This window comes from Ischnura elegans, chromosome 11 (genome assembly GCF_921293095.1).
Source record: "Ischnura elegans chromosome 11, ioIscEleg1.1, whole genome shotgun sequence".
Taxonomy (NCBI): domain Eukaryota; kingdom Metazoa; phylum Arthropoda; class Insecta; order Odonata; family Coenagrionidae; genus Ischnura; species Ischnura elegans.
In genome coordinates this window covers 34,067,960-34,088,904 of record NC_060256.1, presented here as the reverse complement: position 1 = coordinate 34,088,904, position 20,945 = coordinate 34,067,960, and the positions used below count along the sequence as shown (strand labels likewise).

At 41.3% G+C, this 20,945-nt stretch overlaps 1 protein-coding gene across 2 annotated transcripts in view; it reads right to left on the bottom strand.

The window, feature by feature from the left end:
* Nucleotides 1-959: 959 nt before the first annotated feature.
* The window catches only part of LOC124167506 (transcription factor kayak), a 57,168-nt gene continuing 37,182 nt past the window's right edge, over nucleotides 960-20,945 (bottom strand). The window contains exons 1-5 of one of the 2 annotated variants that reach the window (XM_046545431.1): nucleotides 13,632-13,978; nucleotides 8,355-8,535; nucleotides 7,226-7,449; nucleotides 5,893-6,000; nucleotides 960-2,837 (exon numbers count right to left, since the gene is read on the bottom strand). In XM_046545431.1, coding sequence (XP_046401387.1) covers nucleotides 2,214-2,837; nucleotides 5,893-6,000; nucleotides 7,226-7,449; nucleotides 8,355-8,535; nucleotides 13,632-13,703 — 1,209 coding nt within the window. In that variant the 5' untranslated portion in view covers nucleotides 13,704-13,978 and the 3' untranslated portion in view covers nucleotides 960-2,213. Of the gene's footprint in view, nucleotides 2,838-5,892; nucleotides 6,001-7,225; nucleotides 7,450-8,354; nucleotides 8,536-13,631; nucleotides 13,979-20,945 lie in introns of those variants that run through there. The other variant, XM_046545430.1, reaches the window with a different exon arrangement.

The following is a 20,945-nucleotide window of genomic DNA, read 5'->3' as shown; positions in this document are numbered from 1 at the left end:
TAAGGATAGAGAATGTTAGACGAATGTTGCACGTGGAGAAGCAACTGTTACATATGCCAGCCTTGGTGGTGATGGGGTAAAGTCCTCCCCTACCAAACAAGCAGTCGCAGGTTCAAGTCCCACTTGGGTAGTTTGCCCCAACCCAGGGTATGGATGTTCGTACACATGCCATTGTTAAACATTTTGAACACCCATCTGTAAATTGGCTGACATGTGCTGTATTTGGTGATATGGGAATAAATAAAAATAAATGGGCCACATAGAGCTGTAGCCAGGGAGAATTTTCACCTAACTTAAACTGCAACTTTTCCACAGTGGTATTCATCATACCCTCCAGTAACATGTACTTACTTGTTGCCCCTCTGACAATAATCCTGGCTACAGCCCTATACATAGGGTGTGAAGGACATTGGTCGAGTAGGGAAAAGGGGTATTGCAAAGGGATCATGTCAGATCACGGAGAGAACGAAAGGAAATAGGCCTTTTTACTTACTGAAGAAAATATAAATATAGTGTGGAGGAAAAGGTACATGCTGGGGTGGTTAGCAAGGGGGCCTACGTTAATTGCGTAAGGTGATGCTCTCCGTTATCACACGAGATGTTCAAAATGCGCATTTTCAGTGTAAATTTATTAATCTAAGCTTCACTGGGTTGGATTTATTAATAAACAATTTTTTTAGTTATTTTTATTTCAGATTAGTTAAAGACTAGTTTTTAATATTACTAAGATCGCAGTCTATAATCACATTTTACACTGTTCCTTGCGGAAAAAATTAACGTTATACTTGCCAGGACCCTCACGTGAGATTGGGTGAAAATTGCTTTGGCCCCCTGACCCCCTAAAAGCCTTGTGTAAATAATGAATACTCCCTAAACTGTAGTATGAGAACATAACTTTTACCGGCAGAACATTTTTGGTGCGAATGATGACAAATGTAATATTAAATAAATCCAGGAAATTCTATCAAAATTCATTTATTCACATCACATGGATCACATTACACAATGTTTTGTACAAGAGTCTGGGATTAGAATGTGACTCAAAATGCTTTAAAGCAATGCTCACCAGACTTTCTAGCAATATATTTTATCATATATATATTTTGTAGGTAACAGCCAATAGAGTTTTCAAACCACTAAATGCCAATGGGTATCCACCTTCAAAATCAAAGTCATGCGTACATCATCTAGTGCCATCTTTCGTGCTAAAGTAAGCATAATAAATAACATTATTTCATTGAACTTAGAACAGCACAATTTATTCATGACTGCATACCAAGTTTTTAACCAAAGGCATTTATTAGTTCAAAGTGAGCTTTTTGATTGAGCCAAGTAAAAAAAATTTTGTCGAAAACTTTCAGCCAAATCCAAAAATCCATCAATTGGTAAAAAGTTTCCTATCAAAAGGCGCACTGTTGCAATAGAAAAAAGTTTTATCCATTCTCACAGAAAATAACTGCATTGCCCGACTGTCGGGGACACTCAAACAAGAGTGCAAAACAAAAATAATAAAGGAATCAACCAACATACCACATGCATCTCCCACACATGGGCAAAAATAAATATTTCATTTGTATTGCACGCACTAATTTCCTATATGCATACATAATGCATTCATCAATATTTATAACAACACCCTCTCTCTGTTATTGCTTTTGCTTTTGAGTTGGAGATGAATCTGTCAATATCACACACAGTATGCATACTCAAATTCTTAACAAGCAGTTTTCCTTCATCACACATTCTACATATATTAAATATTTGTAAATGAGGTGACATACCAAAAATAGGTAACTCCATAGAAAATACTTCCATGTTTCGTACATGCATATATATCTATACACGTACGTATGTATAAATTTGGAGGGAACGTGAGCATATACTACATAAAGGTCTGAATGCTTTAAATTCTTCTTAATTGTATTGTGACGAATGGTAGAGTAAATAATATATATTATTTGTATACATATATAGGTCTGCAGGAAGGAAGATGTCCACCTCTCTATCACACACCACTCCTTCCTCCATTGCTCTGAGAATGTGATTTTAATATTGCGCACCCAGCACTGCAGGCAACACTTGTTCACATGTCCTCCTTGCACATCCATGGCGCAACAAGTCACACGCCATGCCCTTCGCAGGGCAGAAAGCGACACCTTCTTGGCCAACGTAGCACTGACCACCCCAATGACGGTCGCGCTACGAGCCTAACCTCACAAAGACACCAGCTTGGGCGGTACAGCTTCTGGGCTAGACATTTCTGGCCCCACGCCCCCACCGTTGGATGTGCCAGAATTGCGCTGCTGGCTGGAGCAAGACGGCACCATCAGCGGCATGGAGACAGACGAAGCACCACCCACTGGCGTGAGTCCCGTGCCACCCTCCATGAGCGAGTCAAAGTTGAAGGGGATGCCAGCAGAGGGTGTCGTGATGGGTATTCCGGCCACCACCTCAGAGGCAGCTGACCCAGCGCCCCCTGGGATCATGTGGTGGGCAGGTGCAAACGCAGCAGCCACTGACAGGGTGGTGGGTCGTGAGGGCCTGGCATTGTTGAGGGGGCGCAGGGGTGGAGGTGAGCGGGGAGGGGGCAGCGAGGGCTGTATCCTACCACCACGATCCATCACATCGTCAACCACCATCTCAGTGTCGTCATCATTCAGGCTGAAGATCAAAGGCTTGACATCAGGGGGAGAGGCAGGTGGGTGTTCAGGGTGGCCCGTAAGTCGGCAGCTAACCTTGTGAGCCTCTAGCAAAAACTCCAGCTCTTCCTTCTGCAGCTGTAGCTGTTGGATTTCCTTCTGCAGGCCCTGCTTCTTCTGCTCCAACCCCTCCGTCTCCTGTAGGAAGGAAAACAAATACATTAGCAAACAACCAAACCGACAACATGCAAACCACCAGTTCTGAAGGCCGTTTTACACAGAACACGGAATTGCGCAATCTGACGTACGTGCGAAGGCTCAATCAGAATTGCATCACGTAAAGCGGTGAATTGCTAGAACAAATGTGAGAATGCGTGGATGCGAGACGGCAAAATAGCCCCTGTTCTAATTTCGTTCATGCATTCGCGCAATTCCATGCCATTTTAGAAATTAATGCAGCTCTAACCTGTGCAATAGGGAACTTGCATATATTTCAGATACATATAATCAATAGCCCCAAAATTATATAAAAATATATGTTTGCATACCTCAGTGAAAGTTTTTTTATAATTTTATGACGTGGTTTGCGATATTTAATGCATCAAAGTTCACGAGAATTTTCAAATGCAAGTGAGAATCGAAAACGCCCGATGATTGGCTGGTAGAAAAGTGACGTCATAGTTCAGTACGAGGAGGCACGGCGGCACGGCCATAGTCGAGGTTGCTTTCTTGAATACATGAGAGGTTATGATTCATTTATTGAAATGCAGACGTATCGGAGTTATTCATTGTGACTTCAGGGCTATTATTTGATCTATTTCTCCTCCATTGAAAGCGATAGATTGCGTAAATATGAAGGAATATAGTTATTCTTAGGCTGATCCTAGCAAGCTTCCTGTTACTGATTCCATTATGATAACAGGGTATTTTAGTGAAACTGTAGACTTCTTCGGCGCCGAAAGTCGATGCCGAGAAATGTAAAGGTAGCTGAATTGCATCTGAAATGTTTTATAGTTCATAACAAAGTGAGACTTGCGTATAATATTGGCGAAAGCGTATACTCATGTGAAATGTGTAATCTTTTGGCAGTCCGGTAGAGAGTCTTATGGTGAACTTATTTCCACCTCGAAGCTATCAATGATACTTTCAACTTAAAAATACCTTGCCTGGAGGGCGACAGGAAGCTCTGAGGAAGCCAGACTATCAATGTTTCAATTTAGTAGCGATAATATAGACGAACTTCCAACACAATCTACCATCTTGTGACTCAAAAACCCTGAAGTCACTTCCTATTCTGCAGAAAGAATCGGTCAATCGCACTTCGAGCAATATAATAAACACAACGTCTTCAGGTGTTAATAAGTTACTTTTGTAATGAAAGCCTTCCCAAAGTAGCATTAAAATGTGAATATTTTCCAAACAGAGTCTTTAATACATTTTGGGAGCTCTTCTCACGATATATCTGAAACCTACTCTAAAGGCGAGCTCATCGTCATTGCGATCGGTTGTCACTTAAAAATTCCGTATTGGAAATCCTAGAGGGATGACCTTCGACGATGACCGTGACCACCTGCACTCTCACTATCACTGGAACCCGTGGTGAAAATATCATCCCAATCCAATTTCTATTTGGTTTTAACTGGGGAAAGAGCAACATAGAACTGCACATTCTTTGGGCAACTTTGGGTTTGACTTTCCCTCAAACACCCCATTTCCCCTGTGGTGCACATCAGTCTTATCTTTATACGATGGCCTGACAACCTTTAAATGGATCCTTGGTTTATCCTGACAACCAACTAAATAGAAATTGCTGATCCACACGTCTTCCTCTATCTCCACAGTTTCCAAATCAAGGGCCGCGGAACATTCCTCTTGTGACTCAACTTTTTCTGATAAGCAAGCAACGGCGTAGAATAAAATCAAAGAATGCTGCGATTCATTTTTTGTGACCACCTCTGGATTCCATTCTTTTTCCATCTACAACTTCCTTTATCTTTCGGGGTAAACTATGGGACAAGATAATGTTTAAATATTGTCATTAATTTATAACAAAATATAAGTTCTAAAAATAACCAAAAGCCATTTTATTAATCCGCACTGATGAGTGCAAATTAATGTGGAAGATGAATGCTGTAGACGTAGTAGTTTTCCTTAGGTTGAGTTGCAAATTTCATGAAGTTGACAAAACGGCTAATTTTTCGGTGCGCGGAGTCATTTATTGCACTGGCCGTGTCTACATTTTTCAATTTTTTTGTAATAAAATAAATCAGAATTTAGGATAAAATTTCCTTTAAAATGACGTATAGTACATTATTATAGCATGCAGTGAAGCCAGGATATAACTTTGCAAAGTACAGCGGCACATCATTTTGACGCCGACAGTAGAAGAAAACGCTGTCTTCTTGGCTGGCACTCGAATGCATGAGGATCAACATTGCTCTATATTTTTATTTTTCCTCCCTTGATTTTAAACATCATGGAATTTTCTATGTCCTTCCGTAACTGAAATTGAACAAGTGCCATAAATAATTTGAGTCCATCGTAGCCATCGAGAAACACCTATCTCGATTTTTGTTGAGAAGTTTAGTTTTTATTCTACGGCGGCCGAATTATCGAAAAATCTCAGTTTCAAGTCATTCAGTCAATGAAATATGGAAATATTATTTATATTAAAGTTATCTTTGCTCACAAAGCACACGGGTTTATCATTCCGTTTATTATACTCTTATTTTTCCGTAACGCTCATCCCGACAGACGGCATGCATCGAGGCTTTTCTTCTAATTTCCTCCGTGGGAATGCAGACGAAAATTTTTTCTTGGATGTTATTGCACAGAGGAACAATGCACCACTTGTAATTTTTCCTTATTTCAGCCATGTTCTCCTTTAAACGCAACGTGGCTCTTCCAAACCTGCAGTTACTGGGCTTGGATCTTGGACTCCTACTGAACTATGACGTCACGGCCTAAGATTAGTGGGGGTGGTATTTTTTAGCCCGCGAAAATCGGGAGACTTTTGGGAGTCATTTTCTAGTGTATAAACTGAATTTTAAGCGGAAAAAAGCATAAAGAAACTTGCACATCAATAAATAATTTGGAGTGCCTTCACAAAATTCTACAGATACTCTTTGACAATAAAGCTGGATCTTTTGATATTATTTGCAAGCATTGTCTCTAAAATATAAAGGGTCTTCTACGTGCAAAGCTAACCTCCTCACAAACCAACCATTACGAGTGAGGTAGTCACTGAACTCACCAAGAGCAGAGAATTGGTGTGGTCCATTCTTCTTTTCCTGCATCGTGCAGCCGCCATTTTGTTGCGCTCTCTGCGCACTCTCCTCCTTTCTTCCTCCTCAGGTGACAACTGCAAAGACACAAATAAATACGATGAGCCTTTGTGTCAGGGAGGGATTGACAATGAAATCGCAAATATAATTATTGATTCTGTAACTCAGTAAAACAGATTTTCAATGGGATTGTTCATTTGGTGCAGAAATCACAATTCATTTATAAATTCAACAGATGGAAGGGAAACTAAAGTGAAGAAGAAAAAAAACCGCTCCAATACAGACATTCTATTACTATTTAAAACAAGAACACAAGAAAGTTGCCGCCATCCTTTTATGAGTTGGTGGCATCATTGGAGATCTGGTTCATTCACTCATTCAAGGATAAACTTTAACAAAGGGAAGAAATTGCCCACTAGATTGTAAAAAACAAAAGCCACCTGAGGCTTATGCACGAGGTGGAGGAAAAGCTGTGGAGATACCCCAGGGATGAGTTTGTAACATGTAAAATGGTTATTTTTAAGTTATTATTCAACATGTTATTGGAAGAGTGACTCAAAAGGGACAGAGACAATGATCATGTGTTTCAGGTGAACAAAATGTTTGATTGTTCTGCAAAAATTGATAATAAATCCTGAATCAGAGGATATCTGACTTTGAAAAAGTCCAATGCTACTAGCCAGTTCAGGACTTTAAGGCAGACAGGTCAAAAAACTAGAATGTTCGAAAAAGGTCCTCTCCCAAATCACACAATACAGGAACCTACACTAGGCTTCATGGGGTTTAGCACTATGTTACTATGGGAACTTTTTTTCACAGAACAGAATGGATAAATGAGATTACACAAACACAGTAAAAATGTGTGATACGTCATGAAAAGATGTATTTTATTTCTTAGATAAAAATAATTGATGACTAAAATCCAAATAATTGAAAGAGAAAACATGATTGGTTAACAGCTTAAAGGCCTTTAAGGGAACAAGAATGAAAATTATATCTGCACCAATGATAAGAGAAAACTTGCCAGCTAGGATGCTAGTGATAATGCAGAAATTCCAGCACACTAGTCTATTTGACATGATAATTTAGCTTAAATGAGTCCATTGATACTCAGTAGCGTAACTGGCATTGTGCAAGTCAGATGATTGTTTTATTCAGGCCAGAGATGAAAACCTTTCTGAGAGATCGAATACTTATATGATAAATTAAACACCACTCTCTGTAGCCCTCATCTCCATTCGGTGACGTTAGCTTCATTATCTCCTTTGGGGTGTATTAGTATTACAGGTAAAGAGGACTCACTCTGTCGTCCTTGACAGGCCTGCGTCCACCCACATTCCTACGTCCCCCTCCAGAGGCCGATCCGCCTCCTCCCCCATGTCCACCACCTCCGTTGACCGCCATATGGGCTGCCCCTGTGTTGGCTGCCGTCGTCGTCAAGGCCTGCCTCTTTGGCGTCACGGCTGCTACAGTTGCGCTCCCACCTTGCCACGTCTTGCTGTCCACGCTCGTAAATGTGCTGCCCTCTGCAAGCAAGGAAAAACAAACCAGTTCACAAACATGCAATGCAGTTATCAACAATTACATACAGTAAATTTATTCCACTTATATTCAAAACAAGTTTGAAAAGCTTCATCTAGACAGATATTCAGAATTAATAAAATCAATCAAAGGCATCAGAGGTTGATTAATATTACATACACATGGTATCATACTATTTCAATTGAAAAATTGAAGAAATTAATAGATTCCAGTAAAAATACCTTATCTGAATTAAGGGAAAGAAAAAGGTAAGATTAAAACAAATAATCTGTCACGAACTCCTTACAATGTAGCATATTCAGTTTAGTACATTGTATGGCGTTTCTGGAGGATTTATTTACCAGCTATGAGTTGATTCTTACTTTTAATGTATCTACTGGTAGGATTTAATGTGAAGACCTGGGGAGCCTGTATTAAATAGTCCAATGGAAATCATATACCAGAGCCTGTGGCATAACTAGGGAGGATACGGGGGGTCCAGACCCTCCACCCCTCCGAAATATAAGAATACAATAATTTTTCTTCATAAAAGAAAACAAAATATTGAAAAATCATGAATTAACAAAAGATTTCTTTGACAAATGAAGTTTTCTCAATCATAAAAAAATTTTAAAATTAGTTTAAAGCCTTCTACTTAGTACTCTGTTTTTCAAAATTTTCCCCCTGGTTTTGGACCCCCCCGAATGAAATACCTGGCTACCCCACTGATCAGAGCAGAATAAATTTTTTCAAGATACTGTTCCCATGCTAGGAGAGTCAAGCAAGTGATAAAAACTCAGGCTTAAAAATGGATAAAAGGAAAGAACAGAGATGTTGAGAAGGTCAGGGATAGGGAAAAATCAACCTCCCCACTTGAGCATTGATGAGAATTGAGGATGTCCACACTCACCCCTGGGAATGGGCTGCACTACTGGGGGCACAAATCCAGCTTCGTTCTGGTGTGGTGTGGCAGCCTCTACCTCGTTCTGCAGCTCTATGAACGTCTGCTCGATGTTTCGCAGCGTGGTGGGCGTCAACGTAGGCGTGGTGCGAGTTGGGACACCACAGTTGAGACCATCAAATGCAACAAACTGCAAAGAAAAATAAAAGAGAAGTCATAAACATGGCTCGATAAGAAGATTCCACAGCCAAATTATTAACCCCACCTATAACTTTTGTGCAACAATATTACCAACATATTAGCCAAATGAATGATATTTAAATTTTCTACTGCTTCTTAAAGAAATGTAGGCTTGTCATGATTTACAAGCTAGTTAGAACTAAAAATAACAGTACATAAATCTAAGGATGAAATATATGTAATACATCTAATTCAACATCAGCAATAAGATGTAAGGCTGTACTTTTTCTTCTTATGAAGAATTTATTTTCTAAATCTGTTAGGGCAAGACAAAGGTTACACAAAGTCTCACAAGGGAACTTTGAATTTGAGTTTTGATAGAAATGGTGTTTGCCAAGACCTTTTTATAATTTTGTTATCGAGGTTCCAAAAGAGTTTTGTGATCCCAGTTCCAATATAAATAGGACAACTTCCAGCTTTTGTGCTTGCAAGCAAGATTTAAATGGCAAAATCTTAGATCATGTTACACCAGGTAGCTCTACTTATCTGATTCCTAAAATACCTTTTGTTTTCATGCTGTCAATTTCAATTGGAAATTCAATTCCATTAAATTTAATACCCATGAAGAGGGAGAAGCATAAGGACGTAAATTATATTTATTTATACAAAAATATTTCGATATTCCATTCATCACAATTATACCTAAGTTAGAGGTTTAATCATTGGCCTCAGCTTTTGGTTAGGGAGACTCAGTTAGGGAGACCCAGTGTCTGCAATTCTCTGGTTTGGATTCTCATATCGTAGGATAATATCCATACTCAAGGTCTGGGTTCTGCCGATACTCGCGGGTGAGGTCCGCGGAAACCAACAAGAACAGAACTTCAGCAAATCTAGGCAAGTTGGTTGCATAAAAGTCGGGGGTTGTTCGAAGGGCAGAAGGATCTCTTGCAGCGGGTCGCATAATTGTAAGGATACAGGGGGACAGTGGAGATCCAATGTGCAGAGCGTGAGTTCATCACACTTGCTTAGCGTTGTTGTAAATACACAGCCAGGGTATTTCAAGAAATAATGCACCAAAATGCAGGGCATTTAAATTTAACTTTAAGACTGAGAAAAATTGATGTTTTGAAAAAGATTAAGCAAAATTCTATTATCGTTTTCCAGTGCCTGAATTCATTCGTGTGAATGGTTTTAGACACTAGAAAATGATAGTGGAATTAACGACACATAAAAGAATAGGTAGACAAGGTTGAAATTTTCTCTATACAGCTTTGACACTTCCTCAAACCTCTTCTCATTTAAAAATGCCAATATGATTAAGTAAAGCAGTGTTTAGTTAAACATTATTAGTTGCTTAAGACAACTGCACCTAAACTCTGCACCATAGCATTCTATTTCCATATCAACACTGCATACCGCTTTCAAGGACTCATCTATTGGCGATCTATTCACTCTTTCCGTGGACCACTAACGGCCGGCCATCTGCGGTCCGTAGAACACCGCTAGGGAGCCACTGCCTTATTACGAAAGACACCGCCCCATACAAGGGATATGGTTGTATAAAACTAGGGACAGGACGTTTTACGAGGTCAACCGGGTCGCATGATGCCCTAAGGGCGACAGTGCAGATGTATGAAACATCATACACACGTGTTCACCGTAGTTGTGGGATTACTCCGCCACAATCGGAAGCGGATGAATGAGAGGAGGGTCACGTGGTCATCCATGGTCAGACGGACGGCTGCGGCTATGTAAATACAAAAAAATGCCGCGCCGCGGAGCCGCTCGCGGAGGAGCGGATGCAATGCGGAAGTCAATCGCGGCGGCGCTGCTTCCAACAAAAGACGAACGGGGGGAGGGAAGCGAATAAAGAATGCGAAGCCATGAATGCAGCTGCCGCACACCTTGCGAAACGAAGAAAACATTAGGGGAAGCTTGACGGTCACTGTTCCATATTTAGAGAAATATTCTCAAGGAAACACTTACAAAAACGACACAATGCAATCTGTTGATTTATTAAGGATATCACGTAAAGCATTTTAAATTCTCGAGCGCTAAAGGTGTGATTACACGCTGCATTTAACAGCGCGGAAAAAATCGCGAACACATTCACCATCGAAATTGCGCTTTTTAAGCATTAAAATTTGTGGAAAAGCACCAAGGCATCTCCAGGTAATATTTCCTGTTCTAATTTCTTGCATGAATCCGCGAATTTGTCCAACCGCGTAGTTTCATGAGTGAATTTATCGTGTAAACACGGATTAAGAAATGTTTTCCACAATGAGAATATTCCAGCCTCCTCATCTCGCAAACTACTCATCCCTAAAAAAATGAGGATTGTTTCTGTGGCAGATTTGATCAAGTCCAATCACAAACGCTGGCATTGTTACGTAAGATGTCGTAGTTTTCGAGTCATATCAAGAGTTATGAAAAAATGGCATTTTATATCCCACGCAGATATGGAATATCATTGATTTGATACCGAATTCGGCCCTTCCAACGAACAGGAATTCGGTACTACGCGATTTTCCCCCAATATATATTTTTCTTTCTGAGACTTTAGTGTAGCAGTGACGATGCTCGCAAAAACTTCGTACGATATCGCGCCGCATCCACGATAGGAGAACGGCACCCTCCCCTCTTAGTGCACGCGTCCACCACCAGATGTCTCGGCACCTCGCCCCCGGCCATAATTCCCATATTTGGCACCAGGCAGAGACACCAGCCGCCCCAGCGGAATCTTCGCCGAACTTTTTTCGCACGGCATGACGTCACGGTCCGAAAGCAGAATATGCGACAGAATTCGGAGGGGTGGGGAAGGGATGGCATGTCCTCTGGAATACGAGAGGGGGGGGAGAGCCAAGGCGCAAAGACCCATGACCCCAGTCTGTGTAGGTATACAATACAAGAGAAATGCATCAGAATGCGAAAACGCCTCACGTGTAAAGGATAATGAATCTAGGCGATAAAAAAAGAAGAGCAAGCAAGTAAGGAATTAGAATGTACCCCCGAATAATTAGAGCTTTCTAATCTTCAACTCTGTTACTCCTGCATAGAGGAAACGCGCCACACTTGGAATATATCGAGGCCAAACGCGAGGTGGATTCAAGTGATTCGTAAAAACAGTTTATCCAAGGTTATTTGTTGTTCTCCGTGGGCAGTGTGTTGAATTGTATTGCTATGCACATTTCCAGTATTGCACGTTTCTGAATTTAGAGTATGTTTTGTTTTATTTTATCTTGTGTATGTAGCGTTCTCTCGTATGTTTAAGTGCGAACTTCTTGTACCGCGTGGTTCTGTAACTAAAATATGTCATGGAGCGAATAAAGACGCGTTCACAACGTATCCGCATTAATCTCTTTTCTGCGACACCAAGTTGCCAGAATTATCCATATTCTAACATGTTACGGGCCCAGTAAACTATTCGGGAGCTTTTGGATAAATAAAATTAAACATCGTTCTTCCACCGAATTTTTTTTAACAAGTATTTTACCAAAAAAACCTATGGTAAAACAAAGTTTAAATTTTTTCATTCAAAATGTTCATCAAATTCAACTAAGTAACGTCGGAAATCACCAACTTCATACGGAAACTTATTTTTGTGAAATACACATAACGGTCTTTGATGAAGACTTCCAAAAATATTATACCATTTGGCACGAACATCTCCAGTCAATGAGCGCGCATCAAGAAATGGGAATCAATTCAACTGCCTCCCATCAACTCTTTCAAGGCCGAGCTTGCAGTGCAAGCGACCGCCCGGCATATACGAAACCGGGTGCTGGGCAGAATATTTGCGACCGGAAGCCCTGATAATTGGGATGGAGACGAGAAATGAACCCGGTAGCGGGACGACCCGATTCAGAGCCCGTTCTTTCAAATTAGCCCTAATGCGCAGTCAGGACGCCTGCCTTCAAGGAGCGACATGGGGTCGAACGAGGGCCCTCGATACAGGGAGAATCAAAGACCCACCGCACTCGAGAACAAATACTGCATTTCGCAATACTAAAAAAAAGAATTAATCTTCATCACCACCAGTTTCAAAACTAGCGCGTCACTCTCAAGGATTCAGTTTCCAAATTTTTGGATAGCGGGCGCTACATCTATACGAAATTCCAAGAATAACCATGAATTTAGTAAATGCGAGGCGCTCACAGGATATTTCACCCAATTAGAATGGCGCGTAGGTGTAAAAACAAGTGGGGTAAAAACTAATTTTGGTACAATTTGATAGGATGAAAGACTGTGAGATGAAAACGAAACGGCTATACCGTCTTGAAGTGAGCTATGGTGGCCCAAGGAGGCCGATAGTCGAAGGGCAGGTGGAAAGGAAGACAGAAAAATTAGGGCATTGTTTGAGATACATGTAACTGGTGCAAAAATAAATACAAGAAAATATGAAAAGAGTAGCTGATTGGAGGTATGAGGGAAGAGCTGCGTCTGACAAACCCAACCGAAGTTGACCAATCACAATAATCATGATTGCAGAGTGCATAACTTGTCCCACTGTGCCAATACTCCACTAAGTTGAGTCCTAAACAGTTATAGTACGAGTAGCACCACTCGCCCACGACAACAACAACAGCCAAGAGATCCTGAAGTGCGCAGTAGTGGGAACAGACATCTTCATAAATGGGTTGCACAGAGAAGGCATGTACAGGGAGCGCATTCCTCGGGTATACATCCAAATGAGATGTTCCATAGTGACCCACGTTTCCCATTCGAACACATTCCACAGCACGAGGATCCCATTCCTTGACGCACACAAACGTCATGGAACTCGGAAACTGATTGATGCGTAGCCCACGGAATTAAATGGACCGTGAAATCTCTCACTTGGCTGGAAACCCGAAAATTTATATAGCACATTCCCCGGTAGAACACCTGGACAGAGTTCTATTCTCGTTCTGGGACTCACGCAATGCCCAAGGGTAATCTACAATTTCTCATCACTAACAATGATAAGTTGTCAACACTCTGTCGGGAGAAAATGAACGACACACAACCTGGACGACGTTGCTGGGGATATAACGGAGGTTGCGTTACGAACGAGAATAGGTCCCTCAGATACTCCATCGGATGCTTGGTCGGCGGCAACAAGCTCACCTGCTGGTACCAGTACTCGGGAGGGAATCCCGTCAGGTCCAGGGGCTCTGCGCCCACAGCCTCCGTCGCCATTGTTGACCAAACAAGGGACAAAAACAATACTCCTGAGTGCTTGCTGGGTGCTTCACACCACTCGCCGCGGGTGCTGCTTGGTTCGGATTCGTTCGTTCGTTCGGATGCGCGACAAAAGTCGACGGCTCGCCCTGCTCACTCGCAGTCGCTTTCCTCGGGTGTGGGAGCGGGACGGCCGCCGCCTCCTCCTGCCGCGCGCGAAATAACACAACCGCTCCCAACATTCTCTCATCTCGCGGACGCTCAACAGGGGTGCGGGGGGGTAGGAGGGGGGGAGTTGGGTGCGGAATAGAAGATGTTCGTTCTCTCCCCCCTACGATGATGGGAAACGAAAAGGGTGAGGTGGGCGAGAGAAGTCCACTTTTAAACTCACCCGCCCCCCTTTTCCATCCGTAGTCGTCGTCGCCAACAACACACACACAAAACGCACCCCAGAGAGTGTGCCGCTCTTTCGCGGTGCAGAGTGCAGATGGCGCACGAGGCGCCCTTACCGCGCCTCTGCATCCGAAGACTCGTGGAAAAGAGCGCGTGGACAATTCAAGCATAGAGCTGAGGGTCGCTTCTGAGACTCCTGCATTGCCCATGGGAAGTCTAACAATGATAAGTTGTCAACACTTTGTCGGGAGAAAATGAACGAAACAAAACCACGACGACGTTACTGGGGAGATAATGGAGGTTGCGTTACGAACAAGAATAGGTATACCAGATGTTCCAGAGGATGTTGGCGGCAACAGGTTCACCTGTGGTGGCTACGCGATAGGCTTAGATTCAGGGGCGGATCCAGGATTTCTTTCTGGGGGAGGCACAAGCAAGGCAGTATCCAGGATTTTGTCCTCGGGGGGGTCACAAGGATACCTCGAAATACAAAACGAACGCAATGATAATGGGGCTGTATTAAAAATCTTGCGTATTTTTGATCCCCCTTGATCCGGCTATGCTTGGATTACTTGAGCAATTGAGAATGGATATCTTTAAGAGTGACACGGAGAACATATTAGAACCCCACTATATTTCAGGCCCGACAGAAACGATAGATCAAGAGCTTTGCCGAACGGATTGGTAAGGGAATTCATTTCTCCCCGAGCAATAAAGAAATTTACTATATGCTAGGCCTTAGTTCGTTAGAGCATTCCCTTTTTATATGTAAACGGCTGGTGTGCTAACACCCTCTGCCAAACGCCTATTGAGGCGGCTTGCGGGTTAGTACGTATGTGTCGATGAAGCTTATCTCAATGGGTTTTTCCCAATTACCAGCTAGTTATTCTAATTGATTTTATTCTCCTTCAGAACACGACAGCCCAGTATTATAAAGGCTAGTACTTCCCTTCCGTCTTTGCTCCTTCAAATCTATATTCGTGGATGTGTATGCTCCAGCATAACTTGAAATAATTGCAAAAATAAACTTCAAGTGTCTATCTCACCGGCCAATTAGTCCGGCAGGGTAAAAGTACAATTGAGTGGGTTGGAAGCTAAGGGGTACAAGTGATTTTTTTTCTCAACAGAGTTAGGTGAAGTTAACTTTTAGAAGAAATACACAAAACTTGTTGCCAAGGGAAACAAGTGAGTCTCTGTTCTGTGCTGACATCGAGTAGAAAATCAAATGCACTGCTGAATGTCTAATTGATCTCGTTTGTTTTCTATACCTAATTTCTGCACCTAACTCTGTATAGAAATGAGAAATCACTTGTAACCCCTTGGCTTCCAACCCACTCAATTGAGTGTAATGAAGCAAGAAAGGAGAGCAGCATACTGGACGGTAACACATGGCCAACTTCACCATAGCAACTTCAGCAGGCGTCACCTGGCTTCTTACGATCCAGACCACCATCACGAGAGGTCAACAATCCTAAGATAAGCCTGACGCAGCTCTCCTCCACTCTCTCCTCAACAATTGTTTCCATATAAACATATTTCTTATCACCCATTATCTTCAACACACGAGGCTCTCCTCAGCGGCTTTCATTTGCCGCTTTACTCGTCCTCATGTTCACAAACGATCGTTTTTATCAGGTCATTACGTCTAATGATGTACCGAATTTAGTTACCCCGTCATATGCTCAAGGTTTTCAGAGTTCTCTTCCTGTCCACAGCTCATCCAAACACTTTCTCATTACTCAATCGGTCCATCCATCCAGGAAAATACTATAGAACATCTTCCATATTTGAGATACATTCAAAGATTTTCCTATGGCCATCATAAAAACACATCGTTAAACTTCCATAGACGACGCACCGGATTAAAACTAAATAAATTTTACATATCACGAAAAACATGACATTATTTTCAAAATAAAAATACCGAAAACGAAGTTCATTAGCAACAGGTGATATGTTTCCTTTCGACCGATGCCATTTGTAATAATACCTTCCAACTTCTCCGTTCGACCAGCCTCTAAGAAACAAAAAGATAATATTTTCGACAAAAATTGCAAACGGCGAAAAACACCACGGCAAGAGACGGACCTCCGCGGTATTTGGACTGGTCCACGTTTAGTGAGGAGAGGCTGCTCCACCACCAGACCAGACGAAAGACGGCGCCGCATGCGACTTTGGTTGGGACCTCCCCAGGCGACGGGGAATCGCGTGAGTCACGAAGAGCCAAAGAGGAACACGCGGAGGATAAACGAGGGATTCAAAGGATACAAACGGGACTGGGAGGAGAAGGCGTTGATTGGGCAGACACAGACACACGACCCGTCGCGTGGGCCGGAAAAAAAAAGAATTGGACGAGTCAGCCGCACAATTAAGTGATGATACCTTCAATTGATAGGGGCGAGGCTTCAGTCCTAAAGTGGGGAATAGAAATCGGAAGCAGATTTTGCCCATACAATGCTTACTTAAAACATTCAGACTTAGCATTAAATGGTCATTTTCCAAAAATATGTTATAAAAAATTGGTTTCATCTTTAAGATACATGCAACTTTTTCGAAGAATAATGGACAAAAAACAACGCAGATAAACTGATGTTTCTATCATTTCAACCGTTTCATTGCATTTCTGTGAATTTACAAACAAGTTTAACTTGAAAAGAGGATAAAATTGGAAAAAAGCTACAATTGAATGTATACTATTGCCATATTTGAAATATCTAAAGACGCATTAAAATTATTTTGGCCAGTAAAATATATGTTTCATTGACAAGAAACCCTTTTCTAGCCAATTCACTCTAATTTCAAACGATTCATTTTATAATGAAAAAATGAATTTCTGTTGCGCAACTTTTGATGCGACGAAGACGTATGTAATTTGGGCATATGCAGAAGAATACCAAGAAAAAGAAAATCAGAAAACTGAAATGACTATATTCGAAAAAGAAACATGATGGGTTGCATCGAAACATTCTTAACATTGCAATCCCATTGATGATCTAAATTTTATGCTAAGTCTGGCTCGTAAGTGAGACAATAAAAGCATAGCTGAACTGAATCGGAGAGCATGGAGGTCCTTCGACCCACCCCAATGGCTAGATATGGAAGGGGAGCGTAGGGGAGGGTGAAGAGGAGAGGGGGAAGGCATGTCCGGTGCGGAAATTCCACGGAGGGAAAAGACCACTGAGGAGAAGTGGAAGGCGGAAAAGAAGGGGCCCAACTGGGGGCGAGAGGGTGAGGAAAGACACGGTCAGTGTGAGGATAAGGCTCCTCGTGTCTCTATAAGTCAGATTGTATGCAGGTTGATAGACAAAATTATCGTTGAATTATTCGTACAGAGCACCAGGCGTGATAACACGAAGCTCAAAGACCAATTACGGCGTTCACACAAAAAAATTAGAGCAAAAAATGAATAAATTGACGACAGAATTAGCGCAAGATTCGACCGATTTTGAATTAGCGCCAAATCAAGCGTACAATATCTTCCAAATTTCACTAACTCATTCTTAACTGTGTGGTATTCCATTTTAAGGTTTCCTTTGATTTGATTTCGAGATTAAATTTCGAGTGCGAGTTTGGCACATAAAATAAAGCTTTATCTCAGATTATATTTTCTGTACTTCATAATGTTGTCACAGCCGAGGCCGTTAAAAAAAAGTGTAAAAAAATATATTGTGGAAGTAACAAAGGGTCTGTTATTGATAATGATTAATCATATAATTATTAATAATTATATGATTAAGGTTTCCTGGTTGTATAACTATTACTCACGACAATTATTTTAATAAGAAAGCGACCTGGGGTTCGATAAATAATCATTATCATCGGATATTATTTATTACTAATAATTATAAAATTAATAGTTATATAACGAAGAAATCTTTCAATATCTTAGTAATTTGTTTGAGCTAATTCAAGCCATGAATCGTGGGAGAAGAATAGAATCGAAATGAAATATATTACATGGATAATAACAAAAATAAGCTGCAGACAGGTCATGACTCTGGCTGAGTAACAAATCAGTTTTAAGATAGTGTGGGTGGCATATTGCTGCTAGTTCTCAAAATAGGGATATCTATAGCGCCCATTACGCGTTATTTGTTAATAACCGCCCCTGAGCTGTGATTTTACATTTGTTAAGTGGATAATATTTCAGCTATTTTTTTAGTATAAAACGCTCTTGAAGTACACCTTGAAACATAGGACAAGTAATGTCAAAAAAGAGGACAAAGCCGTCAATGCGCGCCGAGCGGTCAATGAAAGGAATAGGGGTGACATTCAAAGGCTTCCGATAAGACTAAAATGGCATAATTGTGCAATTACGAAAGCGATCTCTCTCGTGCCGCCTAATTAAGGAGGATGCAGCGGTTAAAGCGAGGGGATTTTTGCGAAAATACAATGCAAAAACTTCGCCATTATTCAGAAAAAATACTAGCTAATTATAGCTAATATTTTACCTCACGCACAACATGATATGGCAATGGCGCTATGAAATGAATAAATAGGTACTCTTTAAAATTATTTCGTTACGAAAACAATAAACCGAAATTATGGCGATGAAAGCTAAATCATGCGGCCGATTTCAAATAAATTTGTATTTTAATGTGATTCAATAGATCAAAATGAGCGATGCACCACTTATGTATTTGACAACTAAGAAATTAATAACAGAAAAATATTGAACTGGAATATCTTTTGTTACGTATGATAACATGAAACTTAAAAAACAACGAAAAAACCTTTACCTTTTAAAGAATAACCTCGAGTTGAGTAAAGGGATTGTAACGTAAGTTAGTTTCGAAAGGCTGCTCATGGAGACACGCAATATTTTTCAATAAAAATACGTTCTTGATAATCGTCAGCACACAAATACGCTAGCTGTGGAGATGCGAGATTTTTCTGGGAAATTGCAGCCGGAGACTCTTGTATATCAAGGGTCGAATATGTATGCCAATGCGTGCAGAAATGGACCGGGATTTCCGCCTAGTTTATCGTGTCCAGCACACACCATGTGCCCCAGTGCCAGTGACATCCCCAGCAAATGACTGCGAAGGGAAACAGAGCGATTGGATGGAAATTGGAGGGAGCAGAAGATGAAATCCATTGCGCGGTTGGCGAGAAGCCACCCAGATATCTCACAAAATCCGCGAAACACAAGGGGCTGCTCCTTTTCATTAGACAGAGAAGATGGATGGGGTTGAAAAAGACCTGCAGTTTTTCACTGCAAAATTTTATTTAAAAAATTAATTTTTATAGGTTAAATAGTTTTTGTATCCTTCTGAAAGAGTAAAGTAACTGTGGCTACATGCATGGCAACAAGTCCCAAACGTGTGAGACCATGGCTTGCTCCCCCCCCCTCCCTAGTTTTAATCCTGGGTGCACCCTTGTGTCCTTATCATCTCCTACACTTACCTGAACGGTATGACCCCGACTGCTAAAAACCTAACCACTAAAAGTTTGTGAATTTTATCGTCACTTATTAAAATTGATAAATATTTTGATTCTCAGGTCAGGAAATGATGAACCTAATTTAGACCCACATGGCCGTGTTACACGGCGTTCATAAAATACTGAAAGTTTACGATCATTTACCAAGAGAGCGTAATTCAATTGACTCCTGTAATATGTCCTTATGGGAATGAAGCTTGGAGGAGGCGGATTCACATGGAATGCGGATATCGAGGGGCGGAAGCGGCCGAAATGCGTGATGGTTCGAGGGAGGGCGTATGCCATAAAGGACAAGAGAATACGAAAGGCAGAACGCCCTCGCCGGGATGAAGGGTCACTTCAAGTGGTGCTTGAGCTTTCGATACAATTTAAAACTCCCTTATGCATATAAGACTTCATTTCAAATAATTTCACACAATTAGTTCATCTCTGAGAATAATGAACTTATTTGTAACAGCTGATAAAATGGATAAACATAATTATTCTTTAAACCATTCGCTAAGTTGATATTAAACATGATGATGTTGAAATGATAATACTTAGGAAATGGCCCAGAAATAAACAGATTCCAAGCACATCATAATTTTGTTAAGTTTTTAAACTAATTAACGAGGAAACAAATATTTTTCACAACAATTTTATAGAAAGGTCTGACTCCCTGGTTAATATTAATATTATGGGTACACATAGATTCCCTGAAAAATTGCGTTTTTCCTTTATATGACAGAAGAATGCAACAGTTTATCTTAACCCATACCAGTGAGTCGCCAAATGCAAATCAAAACTGCTTCATCGGCAAATGACAAAACAATTGCGAAGAGGGCTGACGGTGAAAGGTGAAACCTTCGAGGTCAATAAGTGAATCACCGTGCATGTGCTTACTAGATAAAGGTGCAATTGGAGGTGAGACACTTAGGCCACGGGGCGGGGATGCTGCCGCGATAAGGCACGCGCCCGTGAAAGACAGAGGGCGTGCATGTCGCGTCACGCAGCCATGGGAGACAAGCCGTCCACGAAGAAAAAGCAGTCTCAGCCCTCCCGCCCCAATTAATAATCACAGTCGTCATGTTTGCAGGAAATCGCATGTTGCAACGCGAACTACACCCTCGAAGGTGTCACCTCTCACACTCCCGTTAATCTACAACACTGTTTACAGTACATGAATTAAAAACTGTTGTGTGCGAAATTTCAAGTCGTTTTAAAATTGGCCTCGACATTCGCGAACATAATCATAATACGCAAGTGGAGACGTGAAAAGTACTTAAGGGGACTCACACATAGATAGAAATGGTTAAGCTAGGAAAGCGATAACAGCAAAGATCTGAGCTATTTTTAGCCTAATTGTGAATGAAAAACAAGGGATACTGCATTTACGAATTTAAGATGCCGAGTGAAAGCAAGTTGCGAACTCGAAAAATGTATTCG